The following is a 25,596-nucleotide window of genomic DNA, read 5'->3' as shown; positions in this document are numbered from 1 at the left end:
ACTACTACTACTACTACTACTGTATGACAATGATTTTGAATATGACTACTACTACTACTACTACTACTGTATGAAAATGATTATGAATATGACTACTACTACTACTACTGTATGACAATGATTATGAATATGACTACTACTACTACTACTACTACTGTATGACAATGATTATGAATATGACTACTACTGCTACTACTACTACTACTGTATGACAATGATTTTGAATATGACTACTACTACTACTACTACTACTGTATGACAATGATTATGAATGACTACTACTACTACTACTGTATGAAATGATTATGAATACTACTACTACTACTACTACTGTATTACAATGATTATGAATATGACTACTACTACTACTACTACTACTACTACTACTACTACTGCTACTGTATTACAATGATTATGAATATGACTACTACTACTACTAATGTATGACAATGATTATGAAAATGACTACTACTATATGACAATGATTATGAATACTACTACTACTGTATTACAATGATTATAAATATGACTACTACTACTACTACTACTACTAATACTACTACTACTACTACTACTACTGCTACTGTATTACAATGATTATGAATATGACTACTACTACTACTAAGGTATGACAATGATTATGAATATGACTACTACTACTACTACTACTGTATGACAATGATTATGAATATGACTACTACTACTACTACTGTATGACAATGATTATGAATATGACTACTACTACTACTACTACTACTACCAATACTACTACTACTACTACTACTACTACTACTGTATGACAATGATTATGAATATGACTACTACTACTACTGCATGGCAATGATTTTGAATATGACTACTACTACTACTACTACTACTGTATGACAATGATTATGAATATGACTTCTACTACTACTACTGTATGACAATGATTATGAATATGACGACCACTACTACTACTACTACTGCTACTGTATTACAATGATTATGAATATGACTACTACTACTACTACTGTATGACAATGATTATGAATATGACTACTACTACTTCTACTACTACTACTACTACTACTACTGTATGCCAATGATTTTGAATATGACTATTACTACTACTACTACTGTATGACAATGATTTTGAATATGACTACTACTACTACTACTACTACTGTATGACAATGATTATGAATATGACTACTACTACTACTACTACTGTATGAAATGATTATGAATACTACTACTACTACTACTGTATGAAATGATTATGAATACTACTACTACTACTACTACTACTACTGTATGACAATGATTATGAATATGACGACCACTACTACTACTACTACTGCTACTGTATTACAATGATTATGAATATGACTACTACTACTACTACTGTATGACAATGATTATGAATATGACTACTACTACTACTACTACTACTACTTCTACTACTACTACTACTACTACTACTACTACTGTATGACAATGATTTTGAATATGACTACTACTACTACTACTACTACTGTATGACAATGATTATGAATATGACTACTACTACTACTACTGTATGAAATGATTATGAATACTACTACTACTGCTACTACTACTACTACTACTGTATGACAATGATTATGAATATGACTACTACTACTACTGCTACTACTACTACTACTGTATGACAATGATTATGATTATGACTACTACTACTACTACTACTACTACTACTGTATGACAATGATTATGATTATGACTACTACTACTACTACTACTACTGTATGACAATGATTATGAATATGACTACTACTACTACTGTATGACAATTATTATGAATGACTACTACTACTACTACTGTATGAAATGATTATGAATATGACTACTACTACTGCTGCTACTACTGTAGGACAATGATTATGAATATGACTACTACTACTACTACTACTACTACTACTACTACTGTATGACAATGATTATAAATATTCCTACTACTACTGTTTGACAATGATTATGAATATTACTACTACTACTACTACTACTACTACTGTATGACAATGATTATGAATATGACTACCACTACTACTACTACTGCTACTGTATTACAATGATTATGAATATGACTACTACTACTACTACTGTATGACAATGATTATGAATATGACTACTACTACTACTACTACTACTACTACTACTACTACTGTATGCCAATGATTTTGAATATGACTATTACTACTACTACTACTGTATGACAATGATTTTGAATATGACTACTACTACTACTACTACTGTATGACAATGATTATGAATATGACTACTACTACTACTACTGTATGAAATGATTATGAATACTACTACTACTGCTACTACTACTACTACTACTACTACTACTACTACTACTGTATGACAATGATTATGAATATGACTACTACTACTACTGCTACTACTACTACTACTGTATGACAATGTTTATGATTATGACTACTACTACTACTACTACTACTACTACTACTGTATGACAATGATTATGATTATGACTACTACTACTACTACTACTACTACTACTGTATGACAATGATTATGATTATGACTACTACTACTACTACTACTACTGTATGACAATGATTATGAATATGACTACTACTACTACTGTATGACAATTATTATGAATGACTACTACTACTACTACTGTATGAAATGATTATGAATATGACTACTACTACTGCTGCTACGACTGTAGGACAATGATTATGAATATGACTACTACTACTACTACTACTACTACTACTACTACTACTACTACTACTGTATGACAATGATTATGAATATTACTACTACTACTGTTTGACAATGATTATGAATATTACTACTACTACTACTACTACTACTGTATGACAATGATTATGAATATGACTACCACTACTACTACTACTGCTACTGTATTACAATGATTATGAATATGACTACTACTACTACTACTGTATGACAATGATTATGAATATGACTACTACTACTACTACTACTACTACTACTACTACTGTATGACAATGATTTTGAATATGACTACTACTACTACTACTACTGTATGACAATGATTTTGAATATGACTACTACTACTACTACTACTACTGTATGACAATGATTATGAATATGACTACTACTACTACTGCTACTACTACTACTACTGTATGACAATGTTTATGATTATGACTACTACTACTACTACTACTACTGTATGACAATGATTATGATTATGACTACTACTACTACAACTACTACTACTACTACTACTGTATGACAATGATTATGATTATGACTATTACTACTACTACTGTATGACAATGATTATGAATATGACTACTACTACTACTGTATGACAATTATTATGAATGACTACTACTACTACTACTACTGTATGAAATGATTATGAATACTACTACTACTACTACTACTACTACTACTACTACTGTATGACAATGATTATGAATATTACTACTACTACTACTACTACTGTTTGACAATGATTATGAATATTACTACTACTACTACTACTACTACTACTACTACTGTATGACAATGTTTATGAATATGACTACTACTACTACTACTACTACTACTACTACTACTGTATGACAATGATTATGAATATGACTACCACTACTACTACTACTACTACTACTGTATGACAATGTTTATGATTATGACTACTACTACTACTACTACTGTATGACAATGATTATGAGTATGACTACTACTACTACTACTACTACTGTATGACAATGATTATGATTATGACTACTACTACTACTACTGTATGACAATGATTATGAATATGACTACTACTACTACTACTGTATGACAATGATTATGAATGACTACTACTATTACTGTATGACAATGATTATGAATATGACTACTACTACTACTGTATGACAATGATTATGAATATGACTACTACTACTTCTACTACTACTGTATGACAATGATTATGAATATGACTACTACTACTACTACTACTGTATGACAATGATTATGAATACGACTACTACTACTACTACTACTACTACTGTATGACAATGATTATGAATATGACTACTACTACTACTGCTACTACTACTGTATGACAATGATTATGAATGACTACTACTACTACTGCTACTACTACTGTATGACAATGATTATGAATATGACTACTACTACTACTACTACTACTACTACATGACAATGATTATGAATGACTACTACTACTGCTACTACTACATGACAATGATTATGAATGACTACTACTACTACTGCTACTACTACATGACAATGATTATGAATGACTACTACTACTACTGCTACTACTACATGACAATGATTATGAATGACTACTACTACTACTGCTACTACTACATGACAATGATTATGAATGACTACTACTACTACTGCTACTACTACTACTACTACTACTACTACTACTACTACTACTACTACTACTACTACTACTACTACTACTGTATGACAATGATTATGAATATGACTACTACTACTACTACTACTACTACTACTGTATGACAATGATTATGAATGACTACTACTACTACTACTACTGCTACTACTACTACTGTATGACAATGATTATGAATATGACTACTACTACTGCTACTACTACTAGGCTACACTCCAGTGTTGTAGTACTTCGAGATCAGTCTTGAGTTTGGTCTCAAGACCACATGTTGAGTGTCTCGTGTCTGATACATTTGTACTTGGTCTTGACAGTGAGTACTCGTAATTTCTCCCCGAGACCAGCCGAGTAAAAAAACTCAGAATTATCAGCTTCCATTCAGTCAACACATAAACACCATGACCTACAATAAGGCATTGTTGGCAGAATAGATTCATATAATTCACCAATACATTTCTTGGTAGTCCAAAAAACATTGCTATCAGGTTGTAAATCACAGCTGGCCTGGTACATTGTTTGATGCCTCCATTCAGGATGCACTGTTTCAGTTTCAATACACAATATTCTGGACAAAGACGGACGAATGTAACTAAGGCTGGGAATGTCAATACAATCAAACTAGCAAGGGAAATGATCACGAGTCAGACACAACGTGGCTAATAGGCTAGCGCATCTATTTTTGTTGCAAGCTAAAAACATGGAGCCTAACGTTAGCTAGATCGCTAGCTAGCTGCTAGGAGGATGTTATGTCATGCCATTGGAGTAAAGATTATGAATATGTCGCTTTCATTTCGTTGTTCAGTGGCTATACACAGCTAGAGATAGCTAGAAAGAACTTAAACGACTGTTATCCAGTTAGCATATCTCTTGCGGTCTTGACTCGGTCTCGTCACCCCTCCGGTCTTGGTCTTGACTCGGTCTCGTCACCCCTCCGGTCTCGGTCTTGACACGGTCTCGGACCCCTTATCCCCCTCCCGGTCTCGGTCTTGACTCGGTCTCGTCACCCCTCCGGTCTCGGTCTTGACACGGTCTCGTCACCCCTCCGGTCTCGTCACCCCTCCGGTCTCGGTCTTGACTCGGTCTCGTCACCCCTCCGGTCTCGGTCTTGACTCGGTCTCGTCACCCCTCCGGTCTCGGTCTTGACACGGTCTCGAACCCCTTATCCCCCTCCCGGTCTCGGTCTTGACTCGGTCTCGTCACCCCTCCGGTCTCGGTCTTGACACGGTCTCGGACCCCTTATCCCCTCCCGGTCTCGGTCTTGACTCGGTCTCGTCACCCCTCCGGTCTCAGTCTTGACACAGTCTCGGACCCCTTATCCCCCTCCCGGTCTCAGTCTTGACTCGGTCTCGTCACCCCTCCGGTCTCGGTCTTGACACGGTCTCGTCACCCCTCCGGTCTCGGTCTTGACACGGTCTCGTCACCCCTCCGGTCTCGGTCTTGACTCGGTCTCGTCACCCCTCCGGTCTCGGTCTTGACACGGTCTCGGACCCCTTATCCCCCTCCCGGTCTCGGTCTTGACACGGTCTCGTCACCCCTCCGGTCTCGGTCTTGACACGGTCTCGGACCCCTTATCCCCCTCCCGGTCTCGGTCTTGACTCGGTCTCATTTTGCTCCGGTCTTGGTCTTGAATCGGACTCCCTTTAGGGGGTCTCAAAAACAAGACTGCTACACTCTAAAAAAATATTGGTTAAAAACCAATTTGGGTTGTTTGGTAACCAAGCGCTGGGTAAATACTGAACTGAACACACACACCGGGTTATTTTGACCCAACCAGTTGGGTTGTTTGGATTACCCAAACATGGGTTAATTTAACCATCAGTTGCATTTTTATTCACTTTCATGCTGGGTTGACCCAGCAGCTGGGTCTTTTTTAATGTAATCCATAGGTTATTTCCAGGAGGCGTGGCCCATTAGGGGCATGGCTTTCAGATAGTTATTTTTGGAGACCCTTGAGAGTAAGTGTCATTCCTGTTCATCACGTTAAGTCGATGAAAAATGAACATTTTACTTTAATATTTTTGCACATTACACAGTTTAATATAACATATATAACATTATTATTTACATATATGTATTGTAACAAAGTGGTAATTTTATTATGTACTCGATCATATGGGCATATTTTTTTCTCAGACATAAATAAACAATTCCAGGTGAAAGCCAAGGGCCATAGTTTTCTACATTATTCAAAATATTGCCGCTTTGCTAGATTGATGAATACAGACATAGCAAAAACAGTGCAAAAATGCTGTCAGCCTCGGAGGTAGGACAAACAGAGAGAGAGATGGAGAGAGTGTGGGAGAGGAGAAGAGAGGAAGGGGTGAATAGGAGGAGGAAGAGAAGGAGGGAGGTTGTGACTAGCTCGGGCCAAGGAGATTTGTTAAGTTCGTACATACATACGGTGTGTGTGTGTGTGTGTATCTATGTATATATATCTGGAGCAACACGGTCTCATAATTTCCCTTCGAAATTCAACGTTTTATGGATGAACGTCCACACTTAAACACACCCTCAGTCTGGTGTGTCATCAACCAGCACCGGTCTCAACACAGTTCACACACACACACACACACACACACACACACACACACACACACACACACACACACACACACACACACACACACACACACACACACACACACACACACACACACACACACACACACACACACACACACACACACACACACATTCCTGTGGTGTGTAAATAACAGGCTCACATAGAAAAACACTTGCAACTGTATGAGCACATAGCAGGCCTTAATACAATTTTTTTTCCCTGTGTGTGGGTGAGTATGACTGTGTTTCTCCCTGCTCACAGCTGCACAGCCCTAAACCAGAAGTCAGAGAAAGAAGACTAGTCAACAGGGAGAGAGGGAGGAACAGAGGGAGTGAAAGAGAGAGGGAGAGAGAGAGAAAGAGAGCGAGACAGAATGCAGAAAGAGAGCGTGAGTGAAGGAAGCAAGAGGAAGAGTGAAAGAGAGAAAACGGAAGAGACAGTCAGTGCAAGGCACTCCCCTTTAAATGCAACTCAGCTTGAGTAGGTGGACAGAGAGAGAGAGAGAAAGAGAGCGAGGTGTAGAGAGAAAGAGAGAGAGCTGTCGAGAGACAGAGAGAGGGGGAAGAGAGAGAGAGGGGAGAATGAGAAGTAAAGAGAAGGAGAGGGGGAGAGAGAGAAGGGAGAGAGAGCAACCAGGTCACACAAGATCCAATGCCGTTTTTGACGTTCATCCAGGGCCCCAGGACGTCGGGAGATGCCTTCAATACCGGTCACTAGGGGCATTGGTGTTCGCTATTACCATCAAGTAGGCTCTCGGCTTTCTAAGGCATTGTGGATGGGCATAATTAATGCCTAAACTTAACCATCGAGTAGTTTCTGTTTTAACCCGATCCCATTCATTAACCCTTAAGTTAACTGATCGTAATTAATGCCTAAACTTAACCATAAAAACTCATACTGAAGTCAGAATGTGTCAGATAGTGAGATTTTGTTGGCGAGAGACAAGAGAAAGAGAGGGAGGGAGGCCTTTCCATAGAAGTGCGTGCGTGTGTGTGTGTGTGTGTGTGTGTGTGTGTGTGTGTGTGTGTGTGTGTGTGTGTGTGTGTGTGTGTGTGTGTGTGTGTGTGTGGGAGGGAGGGAAGGTTAGGGAGGGGAACCCCACTTGAGTCAACAAATACGAAAAAGCTGCTATTGCCAGGAAAACCCTGCCTTGAGTTCACACGACAGAACTGGGCTTTAGAAAACTGCACTCGGTGCGTGTGCGTGTGGGTGTGCGCTACACGTAAGTGTGGATGATTGAGTGCTTAATATGTTTGCTGTCATGTGGGAGTGCTCATTACCTGAACAATGCCTTGTGGTGTATCTTTTTAAGAATGTGTGTTATGTGTATATTGTGTGTACAGGGATGTTTAAATTGTGTTTTAGTGTGTATTTGTGAGTGCTGCTTAAGACAAACGCGAATGCTGTGTGTGCATACGTGTTTACATTTGTGTGTATGTGTGTGTGTGGTGCGTGCACGTGCGTGCATACACGTGTACATTAGTGTGTTTCTGTGGTGTGTGGTGTGTGTGTCTTTAGATTGGGTTTCAAATTGCCGCGGCAGCATTCTCTCCTGCAGCAGCAAGCAGAATCTTTGAGGCAGAGAGAGCGCGGTGTGTTTGAAGCTCCTACCCCCCCCTCCTCTCTCTCTCTCTCGCTCTCTGTCTCAGTCTCTCTCGCTGTCTCTCTCTCCCTCTCTCTCTCCTCCCCCTTCTCTGCCCAGTAGCACTCTTTCAGCATGCACTCCAATGAAGGATAATGAATTTTAGAAAAGAGGGGATAAGAGGGAAGGAGGGAGAGGGGGATGAGCGGGAGGGGGAAGGGTTGGCCTCTCGGGAAGGAGTGAGTAAGCGCTAAAGGGGCCCCTCGGTTAATAAGCCCCTAACGCACACACCTCCTAAAAAACACCTCCCTCCAAAACCGTCCTCCTATACACTGTAAAACCAAGCGTGTAGGCTCTGAACACATAACAAAACAATTTTGTGAAACACTTTTTATTAAGGGATTTTGAATTTCAATGAAAACATGTCACAGTGTTTAGACTGTTTATTCGCTGTAACACTTTTTAAACACTTCTCTCCCATTTTACAACCAGGAAGTGTATTAGGGTAGATGTAGCAGATAGGGAATCGTGTCTTTACAGTAAGTAAGTAGGGAACTTGGAAAGGGGCCCTCCTAACCACTGCATGTACATTAAATACACAAAATAGATATGTATGACTGTAGTGACTTTTAATTAGTGTATAGTGCACTACTTTTCACCAGCCCTTGGTCAAAAGCAGTGCACTATATAGTGAATAGGGTGCCATTTGGTTTAAGGTACCGCTACACAAAGGAAGAGATTCCTCCACTCCCTGTTCCCTTCTGTCTTCTACATAATTAATCTAACACAGCCCCCCATCCCTCCACACACACACTGACTTCTCTCCTCCATCCCCCTTTGAAAAACAGCAGCCCCCCCCCCTCTACGTAGCTACCCCTCTTCTGCCCCCTACACTCCCCACCACAACTACTCCCCACCTCTCCTGTGCTCTGCATTGCTCCTCTCCCCTCATCCTGTCCTCTGTAACCTTGCCCCTTTTGCTGAACTCCAAATGCTGCAGACAGCAACACTTCATGATGGAATACCACATCACACGAACAAGGCTACAGTTCTTGTAGCCTTTTCTCAGTAAATTCTCTCCGGGCCTAAACAACGTAAGTCAGTCCAAAGCAGCAGAAACAGTCGAGCACAACAGTTCCACACTAACATCCAATTTAGAACACTTAACACAAACAATGTTTTTTCTTTATGTTTACTATTTTCTACATTGTAGAATAATAGTGAAAACATCAAAACTATGAAATAACACATATGGAATCATGTAGTAACCAAAAGCGTTTTAAACAAATCAAAATATATTTTATATTTGAGGTTCTTCAAAGTAGCCACCCTTTGCCTTGATGATGGCTTTGCACACACTTGGCATTCTCTCAACCTGGAATGCTTTTCCAACAGTCTTGAAGGAGTTCCCACATATGCTGAGCACTTGTTCGCTGCTTTTCCTTCACTCTGCGGTTCGACTCATCCCAAACCATCTCAATTTGTTTGAGGTCGGGTGATTGTGGAGGCCAGGCCATCTGATGCAGCACTCCATCACTCTCCTCTTGGTAAAATAGCCCTTACACAGCCTGGAGGTGTGTTGTGTCATTGTCCTGTTGAAAATCAAATGATAGTGGGACTAAGCGCAAACCAGATGGGATGGCTTATCTGCAGAATGCTGTGGTAGCCATGCTGGTTAAGTATGCCTTGAATTCTAAATAAATCACAGACAGTGTCACCAGCAAAGCACCCCCACACCATAACACCTCCTCCTCCATGCTTAACCGTGGGAAATACCCATACGGAGATCATCCGTTCACCCACACCGCGCCTCACAAAGACACGGCGGTTGGAACCAAAAATCTCACATTTTGACTAATTAGACCAAAGGACAGATTTCCACCGGTCTGATGTCCTTTGCTCGTGTTTCTTGGCCGAAGCAAGTCTCTTCTTATTATTGGTGTCCTTCAGTAGTGGTTTCTTTGCAGCAACTCGATCATGAAGGCCTGATTCACACAATCTCCTCTGAACAGTTGATGCTGAGATGTGTCTGTTACTTGAACTCTGTGAAGCATTTATTTGGCCTGCAATTTCTGAGGCTGGTATCTCTAATGAACTTATCCTCTGCAGCAGAGGTAACTCTGGGTCTTCCTTTCCTGTGGCGGTCCTCATGAGAGCCAGTTTCATCATAGCGCATCATGGTTTTTGCGACTGCACTTGAAGAGACTTTCAAAGTTCTTGAAATATTCCGGATTGACTGACCTTCATGTCTTGAAGTAATGATGGACTGTTGTTTCTCTTTGCTTATTTGAGCTGTTCTTGCCATAATATGGACTTGGTCTTTTCCCAAATAGGGCTATCTTTTGTATACCATCCCTACCTTGTTACAACACAACTGATCATCCCTACACACACAACTGAAAAGCATTAGGAGGGAAAGAAATTCCACAAGTTAACTTTTAAGAAGGCACACCTATTAATTGAAATGTATTCCAGGTGACTACCTCGTGAAGCTGGTTGAGAGAATGCCAAGAGTGTGCAAAGCTGTCGTCAAGGCAAAGGGTGGCTATTTGAAGAATCTCAAATATTTAATATATTTTGATTTGTCTAACCCTTTTTTGATGATTCCATATGTGTTATTTCATAGTTTTGATGTCTTCACTATTATTCTACAATGTAGAAAATAGTAAGAATTAAGAAAAACCCTTGAACGAGTGGGACTCAGTCCTAAAGGAAAACATTTGCGACAGGCCCTGAGAAAAACTTCAAAATAAAAGTACGCAGCATTAAGTTCCCTGAACAAAAAGACAACTAAAGCAGTAACCCAACACAGACATGACCTCAGAGGAGGCACTACTGACAACTTTTACACCCTAATAAATACTGCAACCAGAAAATATAACCATCCAATCACCGCTCTACATACTGCAACCAGGAAGTAAAATCTACCAATCATGACTCACCTCTCTACAGTGTTGTGGCCCCATGATTCCTGCTGCGGCCTGCTGCATTGCTGCTCTCTGCTGCATCCTCTGTTGCAATAGATGGGCATGGTTCGCTGCTACTGACGCTGGTGTTCCGGCTGCACCACCATGCTGCATTCCACGGTAACCAGCCATGGGGTTGGGGGGTCCACCCTGTCCAGGGCCCATTGGGGGTCCACCCCCTCCTCCCATCTTCTGCTGGGGGTCCAGGTCAAAATGGCGGAGGGGCTTGGTGTTGGTGAAGGAATATGAGGGTTCCTGGTGCGGGACTCCACCACCACATGGTTTGGACATGGACGGGTGTTGGCCCAGTTGGGCGTTCGTCTGTAGCTGTTGCGTGTTTGAATGTTGCTGTTGTTGTTGTTGATGTTGTTGTTGTTGCATGAGTAGCTTGAGGCTGCTGGGTTGACCCGCCGTCATGGCTTTGTAGAGCTGACTCGAGATGTTGTTGTTGGGTCCTGACCCGTTCTGGGTGCTGTATGGATGTGGTTGTTGGGTTTGGGGTAGGGGTTGGTTCTGGGGTTGAGGTTGATGCTGGGACTGGAGTGCCGGGCTTTGGTGAGGCTTGTCAGTTCGGTAGGGGGGAGATGGTCTTGTGACGCCTGATGTTGGTGGTGCACCTCCACTGGGCATGTAGTTGGCTTGTGACCCCTGGATGTTGGATGAAGTGCTGGATGTGCTGGTGTTTCCTAAAGGTAGAAGGGTACTCTGTGGGCTAAAGGGGGGTTGGGCGAGAGCCGGACTGCCTAGCTTATCTGGGCGGTAGGGTGGTGAAGGCCCAGCAGACGGAGCTGGAGCCAGGATGGAGATTGACATTGAACCCTGGGGGCTTTGAATGCTTCCAGCCGGGCTGAATGGTTGTTGGTGGAGCGGGGAGGAGTTGGGGAGTTTCTGCCCGCCCCAGGGTGAGCCTTGCTGGGATAGAGGAGGCATAGAGGCCTGGGTCTGGGGTTGATTCTGGGTCTGGTTCTGGGGGATAGGGGTGTTGGAGGACAGGTGTTTGTTGGAGTTGGATGCCATTTGCTGGAGCTGTTGAGCTCGCGATACCTCGTGCCAAGTAGACCCGGGTCGAGAGGAGAGGGCGGCGGATAACATCGGAGAACGTGCTTGGTTCTGGGATGAAGAGGAATGGTGTGGTGAAGCCGAGAGAGGCGAGGGAACGGGTTTGGAGGGGTGGGGGATGGAGTAGGGGGCTCCGGCCAGACTCGGGCCTACTTGGGGAGACCCTGCCTGTGGAAAGCCTGGGGAGTGGGTGAGGTGGCTCTCCAGGTGAGATGTGGTTCTCTGGGGGGAGCGTTTGGGCGAATGTGGGTGGATGTACCCCGGCCCTGATCCTTGATTCTGCTCCTCTTTATTCCCCAGTATCTTGTCCAGATCCAACTCCTGCAGAGAAGGATCTGGGTTCTTGGTCAACTCATCCAGAATATCCTGGAGCTCCTGCTCAACCGATGGGGCCGACGAGGAGCTTCCATTGGGGTGAAATTGTCCTCCTCCACCAACACTTCCAGGCCCCCCAGACCCAGGACTCGCCTTAGGGGGCATAGAGTAGGGTGACCCTAGCCCGTTGTTCCCATTCCCCAGCCTGTTACCTTCAAGTGACCCCTGACTTCCAGGACCTCCATGACCTCCAGGACTGGGTCCTCCAGAGTAAGAGTTCTGCTGGAAGCTGGTACCCATGGCGAGGGTCACATCCTCCAGGCAGAGTCGCTTGGTGGGCCCCCCGGGCCCCTGGGTCATGGAAGAACCGTCGGAGGTACCGTTCAGACCCAGACCAGGGCCATTACCGGGCCCTTGGCCCTGCCGTAAGCCCCCCTGGTGGGCCCCCTCAGTCGCAGTCAGCCTCCTCTTCAGTGATCCAGACAGCTGGAGGAACGCGAAAGAGAGAAGAGATAGTGAGTACATAAAAAATGACCAAGCACAATGACTGTTAGAACAGAGCACCCAGCACAGTCAGACACTCGATGATAAAAACACATTCTACAAACTCATGTAGTCATAGAGGGTCAATAGAAGAACAAAGGCATGAAAATAAGACATTTTTCAACAAAGACATTAAAACGTTCTATTGTCGACATTTTAGCTTTCTACTGCCGGGCTAAGCTCAATAGATAATAAGTTCTCAATAGATAGTCTCAATAGATAATAAGGTCTCAATAGATAATAAGGTCTCAATAGATAATAGGTCTCAATAGATAATAAGGTCTCAATAGACAATAAGGTCTCAATAGATATTCTCAATAGATAATAAGGTCTCAATAGATAATAAGGTCTCAATAGATAATAGGTCTCAATAGATAATAAGGTCTCAATAGATAATCTCAATAGACAATAAGGGATCAATAGATAATAAGGTCTCAATAGATAATAATGTCTCAATAGATAATACGGTCTCAATAGATAATAAGGTCTCAATAGATAATACGGTCTCAATAGATAATAAAGTCTCAATAGATAATAAGGTCTCAATAGATAATAGGTCTCAATAGATAATAAGGTCTCAATAGACAATAAGGTCTCAATAGATATTCTCAATAGATAATAAGGTCTCAATAGATAATAGGTCTCAATAGATAATAAGGTCTCAATAGATAATAAGGTCTCAATAGATAATACGGTCTCAATAGATAATACGGTCTCAATAGATAATAGGTCTCAATAGATAATAGGTCTCAATAGATAATAAGGTCTCAATAGACTTATACGGTCTCAATAGATATTCTCAATAGATAATAAGGTCTCAATAGATAGTCTCAATAGATAATAAGGTCCCAATAGATAATAGGTCTCAATAGATAATAAGGTCTCAATAGATAATAAGGTCTCAATAGATAATACGGTCTCAATAGATAATAGGTCTCAATAGATAATAGGTCTCAATAGATAATAAGGTCTCAATAGACAATAAGGTCTCAATAGATATTCTCAATATATAATAAGGTCTCAATAGATAGTCTCAATAGATAATAAGGTCCCAATAGATAATAGGTCTCAATAGATAATAAGGTCTCAATAGATAATAAGGGCTCAATAGATAATAAGGTCTCAATAGACAATAAGGGCTCAATAGATAATAAGGTCTCAATAGATAATAATGTCTCAATAGATAATACGGTCTCAATAGATAATACGGTCTCAATAGATAATTTGGACTCAATAGGTAGTCTCAATAGATAATAAGGTCTGTCATAGTCTTCCCACTCTCTTATTGGCAGGTCTATAGGGATCTCAGGGCTCTGGTATATAGCTAACCCCACCAGCCACCACTGGGCTGTGATATTAGTATTCTGTTCTGTTCTGTTCTTTGCTTTCTACCCTGCAGCTGCACGCACACTGGTGCCAGAAGTGGGATCACGTAGGCCACACACAAACACATTAACGCATGCACGTATGCACGCGCGCACACACACACACACCGTAGGCTGCATGATCATTGGTGCCAGAAGTGGGAACGTGGGATAACTGCCTTAGAAGGCTGTTTCTATTACTGTGGTGGACTGAGGGGTCAATGTCCTCACGCACCCCTCTGTACCCCCTCAGCCTCACCCGAGACCCCTGGTGCACCCTTGAAAGGATTAAGAACCCCCCCCATCCAAAAAAATCCCTCAAACCCCCAAACCTCAAAGTCTAAAGCCTCTCATTGAGATTCCATGGAAAGGGGTTCGCTAACAACGCAAAGAGAGATGCAGAGTTAGAGAAGGCTGTCACCTAATACCATAGTTAGCTGGTACTATTTTAGTCGTAGTGGTTTGAACGTTGAAATAAGATGTTTTCATTTCATGATTTGGGTTCTAGAATCTAGTGTGAAAGGGACCCATGTGGCTCCAAGTGTTCTGAAGAATTCTGGAGCCTTCTCTAGAATGTTGCATTCCTCTGATGTTTGCAGTGATCATCAACATTCCTAAAGAATACTTCAGCCAAAAGACTGATAAAGGTTGAATCACTGGATGAGGCCAAGGGAGAGACAGAGAGAGAGACAGAGAGAGAGAGACACAGAGAGAGAGAGAGAGAGAGAGAGAGACAGAGACAGAGAGAGAGAGAGAGACAGAGACAGAGAGAGAGACAGAGACAGAGACAGAGAGAGAGACAGAGAGGGAGAGAGACAGAGAGAGACAGAGATATACAGAGAGAGAGAGAGAGACAGAGAGAGACAGAGAGGGAGATGGGAGCCAGACAGGGTGAGAGAGAGAGAGAGAGAGAGAGACAGAGACAGAGAGAGAGAGAGAGAGAGAGAGAGAGAGAGAGAGAGAGAGAGAGAGAGAGAGAGAGAGACAGAGACAGAGACAGAGACAGAGACAGAGACAGAGACAGAGAGAGACAGAGACAGAGACAGAGACAGAGACAGAGAGAGACAGAGACAGAGACAGAGACAGAGACAGAGACAGAGAGACAGAGAGAGACAGAGACAGAGACAGAGAGAGAGACAGAGAGGGAGAGAGACAGAGAGAGACAGAGAGAGACAGAGAGATACAGAGAGAGACAGAGAGAGACAGAGAGAGACAGAGAGATACAGAGAGAGACAGAGAGAGACAGAGAAGGAGATGGGAGCCAGACAGGGTGAGAGAGGGAGAGAAAAAAGAGACGAAGTGATGGATACAGACAGGGGAGGGAGAGAGCAATGGAGGGAGGGAGACAGAGGAGAGGAGTGCAGAGGAGACCTTGGCAGTGTGTTATGGCTCACTATTCCCTATATGATGCTCTACTTTTGACCAGAGCCTTATGGGCCCTTGTTAAAAGTAGTGCACTAAATAGGGAATATGGTGTCATTTGGGACACAGTCAAGCATTCCCGGCGTTCCGAGGCTCTTAACCCGGCCTGGCAAAAAAAGGGAAGAGAGGAAGAAGGAGAGAGAGTGAGACAATGGGGGGGGGGAGCGAGAGAGAGAGAGAGAGAGAGAGAGAGAGAAACTATTCAATTGGAACTCCGGAACGCAGAGTGGATGGGAGGAGTAACTCACTTAGACATTCCGGAGTGGGAGGAATGCATGCACAGCCTCGTACTCCTCTCTCTTTCTATCCCCTCTCCTCTCTCTTTCTATTCCCTCTCCTCTCCACTCCTCCTCTCTTCTCCATTCCTCCTCTCTCTTTCTATCCCCTCTCCTCTCCATTCCTCCTCTCTCTTTCTATCCCCTCTCCTCTCCATTCCTCCTCTCTCTTTCTATCCCCTCTCCTCTCCATTTCTCCTCTCTCTTTCTATCCCCTCTCCTCTCCATTTCTCCTCTCTCTTTCTATCCCCTCTTCTCTCCATTCCTCCTCTCTCTTTCTATCCCCTCTTCTCTCCATTCCTCCTCTCTCTTTCTATCTCCTCTCCTCCTCTCTCTTTCTATCCCCTCTCCATTCCTCCTCTCTTTCTATCCCCTCTTCTCTCCATTCTCTCTGTGTGTCTCTCTGTGTCCCTCTCCTCTCCTCTCCTCTCCTCTCCTCTCCTCTCCTCTCCTCTCCTCTGGGTCTTTGGAGCGGGACCTGAGAGCGTTCCCCCCAGTCCAACACCCTCTCAATCACCATGTGAAGGTCTAGTAGATATTTACATGGCATGTATCACCCATTATACTGCTCTCTGGTTGACAACCACAAAGACCCCTATAGAACTAGGGCCAGGGACCATCAGAGGCAAATAAAACATGGCACAACATGTGTGAACAGTCGTGTCCTGTACATATAGTATAATCACACATAGTATATTGTCCATACAGTATTGTCATATGTATACATGTAACAAAACTGTATGAATAATAAATGCACTGTGTGTAACAACTGAATGTATTGACTATTCAGTTAACCCATCTTCTCCAAGTAAATGTATAGCACAAAAGACGCGCCCCGCTCTCCTGCTGTCGTGCTCTCTTCCCCTTCTCCCTCTCTGTTGCCTCTCCCTCTCTCTCCCTTTCTCCTTCTCTCTCCCTTTCTCCCTCTCTCCGTTTCCTCCCTTTCTCCTGCTGAAACAATAGGGTTGTCCTGACACACACACCTTCTCACTGTACCACCAGTCAGCCTGACTGTGTTCTCCCGCCTTCACACACACACGTGCACACACACACACAAATGTATCTCTCTATCGCTCTCTCTCTCTCTCACTCCCTAGCGGGAAAGATGATGGAGGAGAGGAGAGATGATGGAGGAGAGGAGAGATGGAGGAAGGAGGGGAGTTTTCTCATTTTGCAGCAATCGGGTTTGTACCATTATGACTGACATCACAATCTGTCAACATAGAGAGAGAGAGAGAGAGAGAGAGAGAGAGAGAGTCCATAAGTGGCAATACTGAGAGAGACACACAATGTTGTTGATGGTTATAGTTAGAGTATCCATTACAGCCCTGCAGTGTGTGTGTATTGATTCTAGAGAATGTGTTTAGATTAGATAGGCTAGCCATTTATGTGTGTGTGTGTGTGTTACTGCAGCGAGATGCTAGCCAGATACACCAATTAAAACCAACATTTGGCACTACAGGCATACTATCAGTGTACACACACACACACACACACACACCGCTAATTCAAAATCCTATTTTCCCTAACTCCTAACCCTAACTTTAACCCCAACCTTAACCCGAAAACCTGACCATAACCCTAAACCTAACCCGAAACCTAAATCTAACCCTACAGGGCCTTCGGAAGGTATTCAGACACCTTGACTTTTTTCCACATTTTGTTACGTTACAGCCTTATTCTGAAATAGACAACTTTTTTTCCTTCATCAATCTACACACAATGCCCCGGAACAACAAGCAAAAACAGGTTTTTAGAAATGTCACATAAGTATTCAGACCCTTTACTCAGTTACTCAGTACTTGAAGCACCTTTGGCAGCGATTACAGCCTCAAGTCTTCTTGGGTATGACGCTACAAGCTAGGCACACCTGTATTTGGGGAGTTTCTCCCATTCTTCTCTGCAGATCCTCTCAAGCTCTGTCAGGTTGGTTGGGGAGCGTCGCTGCGCAGCTATTTTCAGGTCTCTCCAGAGATGTTCGATCAGGTTCTGGCTGGGCCACTCAAGGACATTCAGAGACTAGTCCCGAAGCCACTCCTGCGTTGTCTTGACTGTGTGCTTAGGGTTGTTGTCCTGTTGGAAGGTGGACCTTCATTCCAGTCTGAGATCCTGAGCGCTCTGGGGCAGGTTTTCATCGAGGATCTCTCTGTACTTTGCTCTGTTCATCATCTTTGCCTCGATCCTAACTAGTCTCCCAGTCCCTGTCGCTGAAAAAATCCCCCACAGCATGATGCTGCCTCCACCATGCTTCACTGTAGGGATGGTGTCAGGTTTCTTCCAGACGTGACGCTTGGCATTCAGGCCAAAGACTTCCATCTTGGTTTCATCAGACCTGGTCAACTGTGGGACCTTATATAGACAGGAGTGTGACTTTCCAAATCATGTCAAATCAATTGAATTTACCACAGAGGGACTCCAATCAAGTTGTAGAAACATCTTAAGAATAATCAATGCAAACAGGATAAACCTGAGGTCAATTTCGAGTCTCATAGCAAAGAGTCTGAATACTTATGTAAATAAGGTATTTCATTTTTTACATTTTTTTATATATAATTTTAAAATAATGTCTTAACCTGTTTTCACTTTGTCATGATGGGGTATTGTGTGTCGATTTCTGAAGAAAATGTTTTATTTAATCAATTTCAGAATAAGACTGTAACGTAACAAAATGTGGAAAAAGTCAAGGGGTCTGAACACTTTCCGAAGGCACTGTAAACCCCCTAGAAATAGCATTTGACCTTGTGTGGACTACAAAAAATGTCCCCAGTTCTGTTCTCCACAAGTATAGCTAAACACGTCCACACACACACACACACACACACAAAGCGTGAGTGACAGGGTTGTTGATGTCAGAGCTGGTGATTAAAGAGAAAACAAAAGAACAACTAATGATGACTGACACACCATTACAGAGAAAAAGAGAGATGGAGGGAGGGAGGGTGGGTGGATAGAGCGAGACAGAAGATAGAGACAGAGAAGAGAGAGGGAAGGACAGAGGAGGGTAAGAGAGAAAGAGAGAGAGAGAGAGAGAGAGAGGGAGAGAGAGAGGGAGAGAGAGTGTGTGTTTAATCTGAGCTTGTTGCTCCTCTTGGCAGTCTCCTGGGGCTAAACCTGTGTCCCAAATGGTACCATATTCCCTAAATAGTACACTACTTTTGACTAGAGCCATATAGGCCCTGGTCAGAAGTAGGGCACTAAATAGGAAATAGGTTGACATTTTGGACTCAACCTTAGTGACAGGTTTGTCAGTATTGTGGGTGATTCATAGCCACACACACACACACACACACACACACACACACACACACACACACAGACACACACACACACACACACACACTATCCTTCAGAAGGGTAAAGGGGGAGATGTCCTATGTCATATATTTATGAGACAGGGGTCAAAGCCATACACCCTGCTCGGTTTGAATATGTGTTTGTCTGTATAGATGTGAGTGTGTGCACGTGTGTATAAAAACAAATGTGTGCAGCATGCCTACTTCCGTGTGTGTGTGTGTGATACCCTTGTGTGTTGTCCTGTATTGTGCAATGGTCTGCAGTTTCCCCCCGTGGGTGGTCACTCAGCATGCCGAGAGATTGTGTGTGTGTGTGTGTGTGTATGCATGCTCTTTAGTGTGTGTGTGTGTATTTGTTTGGCATATGTGTGTGTGTCCTCAAATCCCCCCCTGTTCGCTCCACAGGTAGTGACAGCGTTACATTGTCACCCCTCCCCCTACACTGTCTGTCTGTCATCCTCTGTCCCCTCAAACACCACACGTATACATATGCCTTATCATCATGACAACTATGCTACATCGCCACGCCAACAACGCCTCAACCCCCTGACTCCCTATTCCGACTTGCTATCCCCCTGATGACATGTTTGGAGACAACGAGTCTGATGACGCCACTGGTTACATCACAGACTGATGACAACGAGCAATGGGATTCCACAGAGACAAGCCTCTTGGTCACTGGTTACACAGAAAAACTGACTGGAGAACAGTGAAGTGACACTTTTTTGGCCAAGGTTAAGAATCGAGGGGGGCTGAATCTAATACATGTTTAGGCTGATATAGACAGGAGCTGGACTTCACCAAAACGACTGATATAACTAAAGATTCTACAACCTGGGGTTTCTCCGTGGAAAGAGCTGGAGATACCTGGGCGTGTCTGAAATGGCACCCTACCATTCCCTATAGTGTAAGACTTTTGATTACCATTACAAAGCCAGTCTGAGACTGCTATACACTGGGCTGAGTTGGGATGTGGGGCAGGACTGCTATTGGGGGTCTTGCTAAGCTTCCAGAGCGAGTCCTAGAGCTGGTTAGTTTCAGGGAGATGAGTGGAGTGTTTTCTCTGGGAGTTCAGTGATCAGTATAACAGATCCGGACGGATCCTGAGTCCGTCTAAAGCAAATCCGCTATAATCCCTCGGGCGAGATCCGGATCCTCCTCTAGTTAGCAGTGGTACAACACAGAATGATCGCTCACGGGGATTAGTGAGTTGGATCTCCGTAGCAGTAGAACAATGTATTAGCACATCCGGATGGAGCCCAGTCCTAAGGCAGTTTAGCAACAGATCTGGGGGTGGGGGGAGATCTGTTGCAGAAGGAATAAAGACTCAGTCACAAGGCAGTTTAGCCACCCAGCCGATCCAGATGGATCCCTGTCTGTACAAAATGGCTTCTGATAGGTGGGAATATCTCAGGTCTCGGACCTGTGGAAAAGTGGATTGGGAGGGAGGGGGGGTAGAGTCCCCCAAGTGCACCAAACCTCTCCCATAGCTTCTTTAGAGGGTGGGGACTCTACCCCTTCTGTACCCCCCTACCCTACACACACCCCTCCCTACAACCCCCATCATCCCCCAAGGGGACCCCCTGGTGCCTCTGACCTCTCCCCTAGCTTCCTTGGGTCTAATCCCTGAAAAGATTAGCATTTTGTCTCAACATGTCATATACTACTAACTAACCTCAGATTTACAACCAATTTAAAACCAATATGTTAACAATTTGCCAGCAGCATACCACCCTGCATACCACTGGTGGCTTGCTTCTGAAGCTAAGCAGGGTTGGTCCTGGTCAGTTCCTGGATGGGAGACCAGGTGCTGCTGGAAGTGGTGTTGGAGGGCCAGTAGGAGGCACTCTTTGCTCTGGTCTAAAAAATATCCCAATGCCCCAGGGCAGTGATTGGGAACACTGCCCTGTGTAGGGTGCTGTCTTTCGAATGGGACGTTAGACGGGTGTCCTGACTCTCCGAGGTCATTAAAGGTCCCATGGCACTTATCGTAAGTGTGTTAACCCCGGTGTCCTGGCTAAATTCCAAATCTGACCCTCAAACCATCACGGTCACCTAATAATCCTGTTTACAATTGGCTCATTCATCTCCCCTGTAACTATTCCCCTGGTCGTTGCTGTAAATGAGAACGTGTTCTCAGTCAATTTACCTGGTAGAATAATGGATAAATAAAAAAATTGCGACTGACATACAGCTTCTTTGATGCCTTTCAACAATTGAGATTCTTTTTCATTTTACGACGTCAACAGACACTCCCATTTCACACCATCCCGCTACGACAGTACATCAACTCGTCATACACTGCAGCATCCTGGTCACTACTTACCGCGGAGGCCCATATTTTAACGTCACACCATAACTCTTAATGATCCTGGTCGTCATCCCGATAGAATAATAATAAAGTTTATGAGGTTTTGAATTAGGTACCATAATGGGGGAAGGTGATGCAGTCACAAGCTACAATAAATAGCCTCAGCGTCGACTCAGAGTTCTGAATAGTTACGGCGGAGAAAATAGATACGGTGACATAACGCAATATTATTTTTGGACAATATTATATCTATACTTTGACTCCAAATGTTGACAAAACAATGTTGCTGTTGCTAGGTAGCGTTAGCTAGCGCTAGTCAGTTGTACTTGCACCAAAATGCTGGTATTTTTCATCCTATGGCTTCTGCTCCGTCTTCTTTTTAAACAGTGAGCCAACATGTTTTCATCACTTTTATTTCCCTGGCTGATCTAAACTCATTTCCTCACGCTCTCTCTCGCTTCTCTGCAGCAGACATATAATGAGCAATATATGTAAGGCTCTGTATTTATTTTCTTAGTCAATCTTGTGTTCTGTTTCGTTGCGCTCTTGAACGTCGCCCTGTCTTTCATTCTTGTTCATTGATTTCACCTGTGTTGAGTTACTCACCTGGTCTCATCAGCTCCTTATTTAGTTCAGTTCATTCTGTTTGTGCCTTTGTCCTAGTTTTGATTCACCTGCCTGTTTGCCTACCTGTGTATGACCATTGCCTGCCTGTGACCACGATTCCTGCCTTCTGCTAAGGCGAAAGAAACACCTGCCACACTCTGCGCGTGAATCTACACCTTTATCTCCCTGAGTGTTCATTGCAAAATAGTTGGAACATCGAATCGCAATAAAATCAACACATATAGAATGGTGAGAATCGCAACTCATATCGTATTGGCACCTAAGTATCGTGATTACAGTGCATTCAAAAAGTATTCAGACCCCTTGACTTTTTCCACATTTTGTAACGTTACAGCCTTATTCAAAATTGATTAAATTGTTTTTCTCCCTCAATCTATACACAATATCCCATAACGACAAAGCAAAAACATTTTTGCAAATACCTTAAAAATAAACTTAAATACCTTATTTACATAAGTATTCAGACCCTTTGCTATGAGACTCGACATTGAGCTCAGGTGCATCCTGTTTCCATTTATCATCCTTGAGTTATTTCTACAACTTGATTGGAGTTCACCTGTGGTAAATTGAGTGGCCCAGCCAGAGCCAAGTGGTTAGAGCGTTAACCGAAAGGTTGCTATATCGAATCCACAAGCTGACAAGGTAAAAATCTGTCGTTTTGCCCCTGAACAAGGCAGTTAACCCACTGTTCCTAGGCCGTCATTGTAAATAAGAATTTGTTCCTAAATGACTTGCCTAGTTAAATAAAGGTTCAAAAAAATATTCAATTGACTGGACATGATTTGGAAAGGCACACACCTGTCTATATAAAGGTCCCACAGTTGACAGCGCATGTCAGAGCAAAAACCAAGCCATCAGGTCGAAGAAATTATCCGTAGACCTCAGAGACAGGATTGTGTCAAAGCACAGATCTGGGGAAAGGTACCAAAACATTTCTGCAGCATTGAAGGTCCCCAAGAACACAGTGGCCTCCATCATTCTTAAATGGTAGAAGTTTGGAACCACCAAGACTCTTCCTAGAGCTGGCCTGCCAAGCCAAACTGAGCAATCGGGGGAGAAGGTTCTTGGTCAGGAAGGTGACTAAAAACCAGATGGTCACTCTGACAGAACAGATCTGTTGCTAACTCTGGGGAGATGGGAGAACCTTCCAGAAGGACAACCATCTCTGCAGCACTCCACCAATCAGGCCTTTATGGTAGAGTGGCCAGACAGAAGCCACCCTCAGTAAAAAGCACAAGACAGCCTGCTTGGAGTTTGCCATAAGGCCCCTAAAGGACTCTTAAGACCACGAGAAACAAGATTCTCTGGTCTGATGAAACCAAGATTGAACTATCTGGTCTGAATGCCAAGCATCACATCATACAGAGAGATCCTTGATGAAAACCTGCTCCAGAGCGCTCAGGACCTCAGACTGGGATGAGGACAATGACCCTAAGCACACAGCCAAGACAGCGCAGGAGTGGCTTCGGGACTCTGAATGTCCTTGAGTGTCCTAGCCAGAGCCCGGACTTGAACCTGATCGAACATCTCTGGAGAGAACTGAAAATAGCTGTGCAGCGACGCTCCCCAACCAACCTGACAGAGCTTGAGAGGATCTGCAGAGAAGAATGGGAGAAACTCCCCAAATACAGGTGTGCCAAGCTTGTAGCATCATACTCAAGAAGACTTGAGGCTGTAATCACTTCCAAAGGTGCTTCAACAAAATACTGAGTAAAGGGTCTGAATACTTATGTAAATGTGATATCAGTTTTTGCTTCGTCATTATGGGCTATTGTGTGTAGATTGGTGAGAAAAAAAATGATTTAATCCATTTCAGAATAAGGCTGTAATGTAACAAAATGTGGAAAATGTCAAGGGGTCTGAATAGTTTCCGAATGCACTGTATATACTATCATGAGGTCCCAGCCCTTGTGCTGATCTAGGATCAGGTACCCCCTGTCCATAATAATCAAATTCATTATGAAGGAAAAGGTCAAACTAATCCTAGATCAGCACTTCTACTCTGACACGGCTCATGAATATGAGCCCAGCTCTTCTGGAGTGATCAGGAAGAGAGGAAAAGAGGGGGCGGCGTTTTCAGTCATTACACTACAGGACGCCAGTCGTTCCGGGAAGGCAGTTTATGTCACAACACCGTCCTCCATTCGTCAGGCTATGACAGAGTCCAAGTTAGACCAAGGCTGTTATGTCATAGCTTACTTAGTGACAGGGGTTAGAGTGTGTGTGTGTGTGTGTGTACGTAACACTGTCATACTACATAGGGCAGTTTTAAAGAGCTGACCTTGTTTCCACTGGGCTAACTTTGTCTCTCTCTCTCTCTGTCTAGTCACTAATCATTGTTATGAAACAAGCAAGGGGATTTTCAGTAGTCTGTCCTGACTCTGGTTCACTAGACTCACTCTATTCTATCTGGAGCATATAGCTAGTAGAATCTGAGTCTAGTGGGAACCAAATCTCATAAGAGCATTCAAAGAGAACAGGTGTGACTCCCGTTTAGAATTAACGATTTGATTCTGGTTCACTAGACACACTCTATTCCATCTGGAGCACATAGACGTATAAAAGATTTGAATAGATGAGTATAGAACACATTAGACTAGATTAGGGGTTCCCAAACTTGTTCAGCCCCCCTTCCAGCATTGGGGAACATCCCACGCCCCCCTTGTGCACACGCAACATCTATTTCTATGGGCACAAGCACTGTTCACACCCCTCTTGTTGGTGGAGAGAATTTTGCAGGTTTCAAGCTTATTTCTTACAATTCTACACATTTCTTTCATGGGGTACAAAGAAAATGTAGCCGTTTTAAAGCACATTTTCTTGCAATTCTTTACATTTTGCCAT

General features: G+C 43.2%; 1 protein-coding gene across 1 annotated transcript in view; it reads right to left on the bottom strand.

Annotated features, from left to right (window-relative positions):
• LOC139378818 (mastermind-like protein 2) overlaps window positions 1-25,596 on the bottom strand; it is a 123,704-nt gene that overhangs the window by 57,558 nt on the left and 40,550 nt on the right. The window contains exon 2 of the mRNA XM_071121339.1: window positions 11,520-13,403. Coding sequence (XP_070977440.1) covers window positions 11,520-13,403 — 1,884 coding nt within the window. The remainder of the gene's footprint in view (window positions 1-11,519; window positions 13,404-25,596) is intronic.

Source organism: Oncorhynchus clarkii, chromosome 21 (genome assembly GCF_045791955.1).
Source record: "Oncorhynchus clarkii lewisi isolate Uvic-CL-2024 chromosome 21, UVic_Ocla_1.0, whole genome shotgun sequence".
Taxonomy (NCBI): Eukaryota; Metazoa; Chordata; class Actinopteri; order Salmoniformes; family Salmonidae; genus Oncorhynchus; species Oncorhynchus clarkii.
Note: the sequence above shows the minus strand (reverse complement) of the source record. Positions and strands in the feature narration are given on the sequence as shown.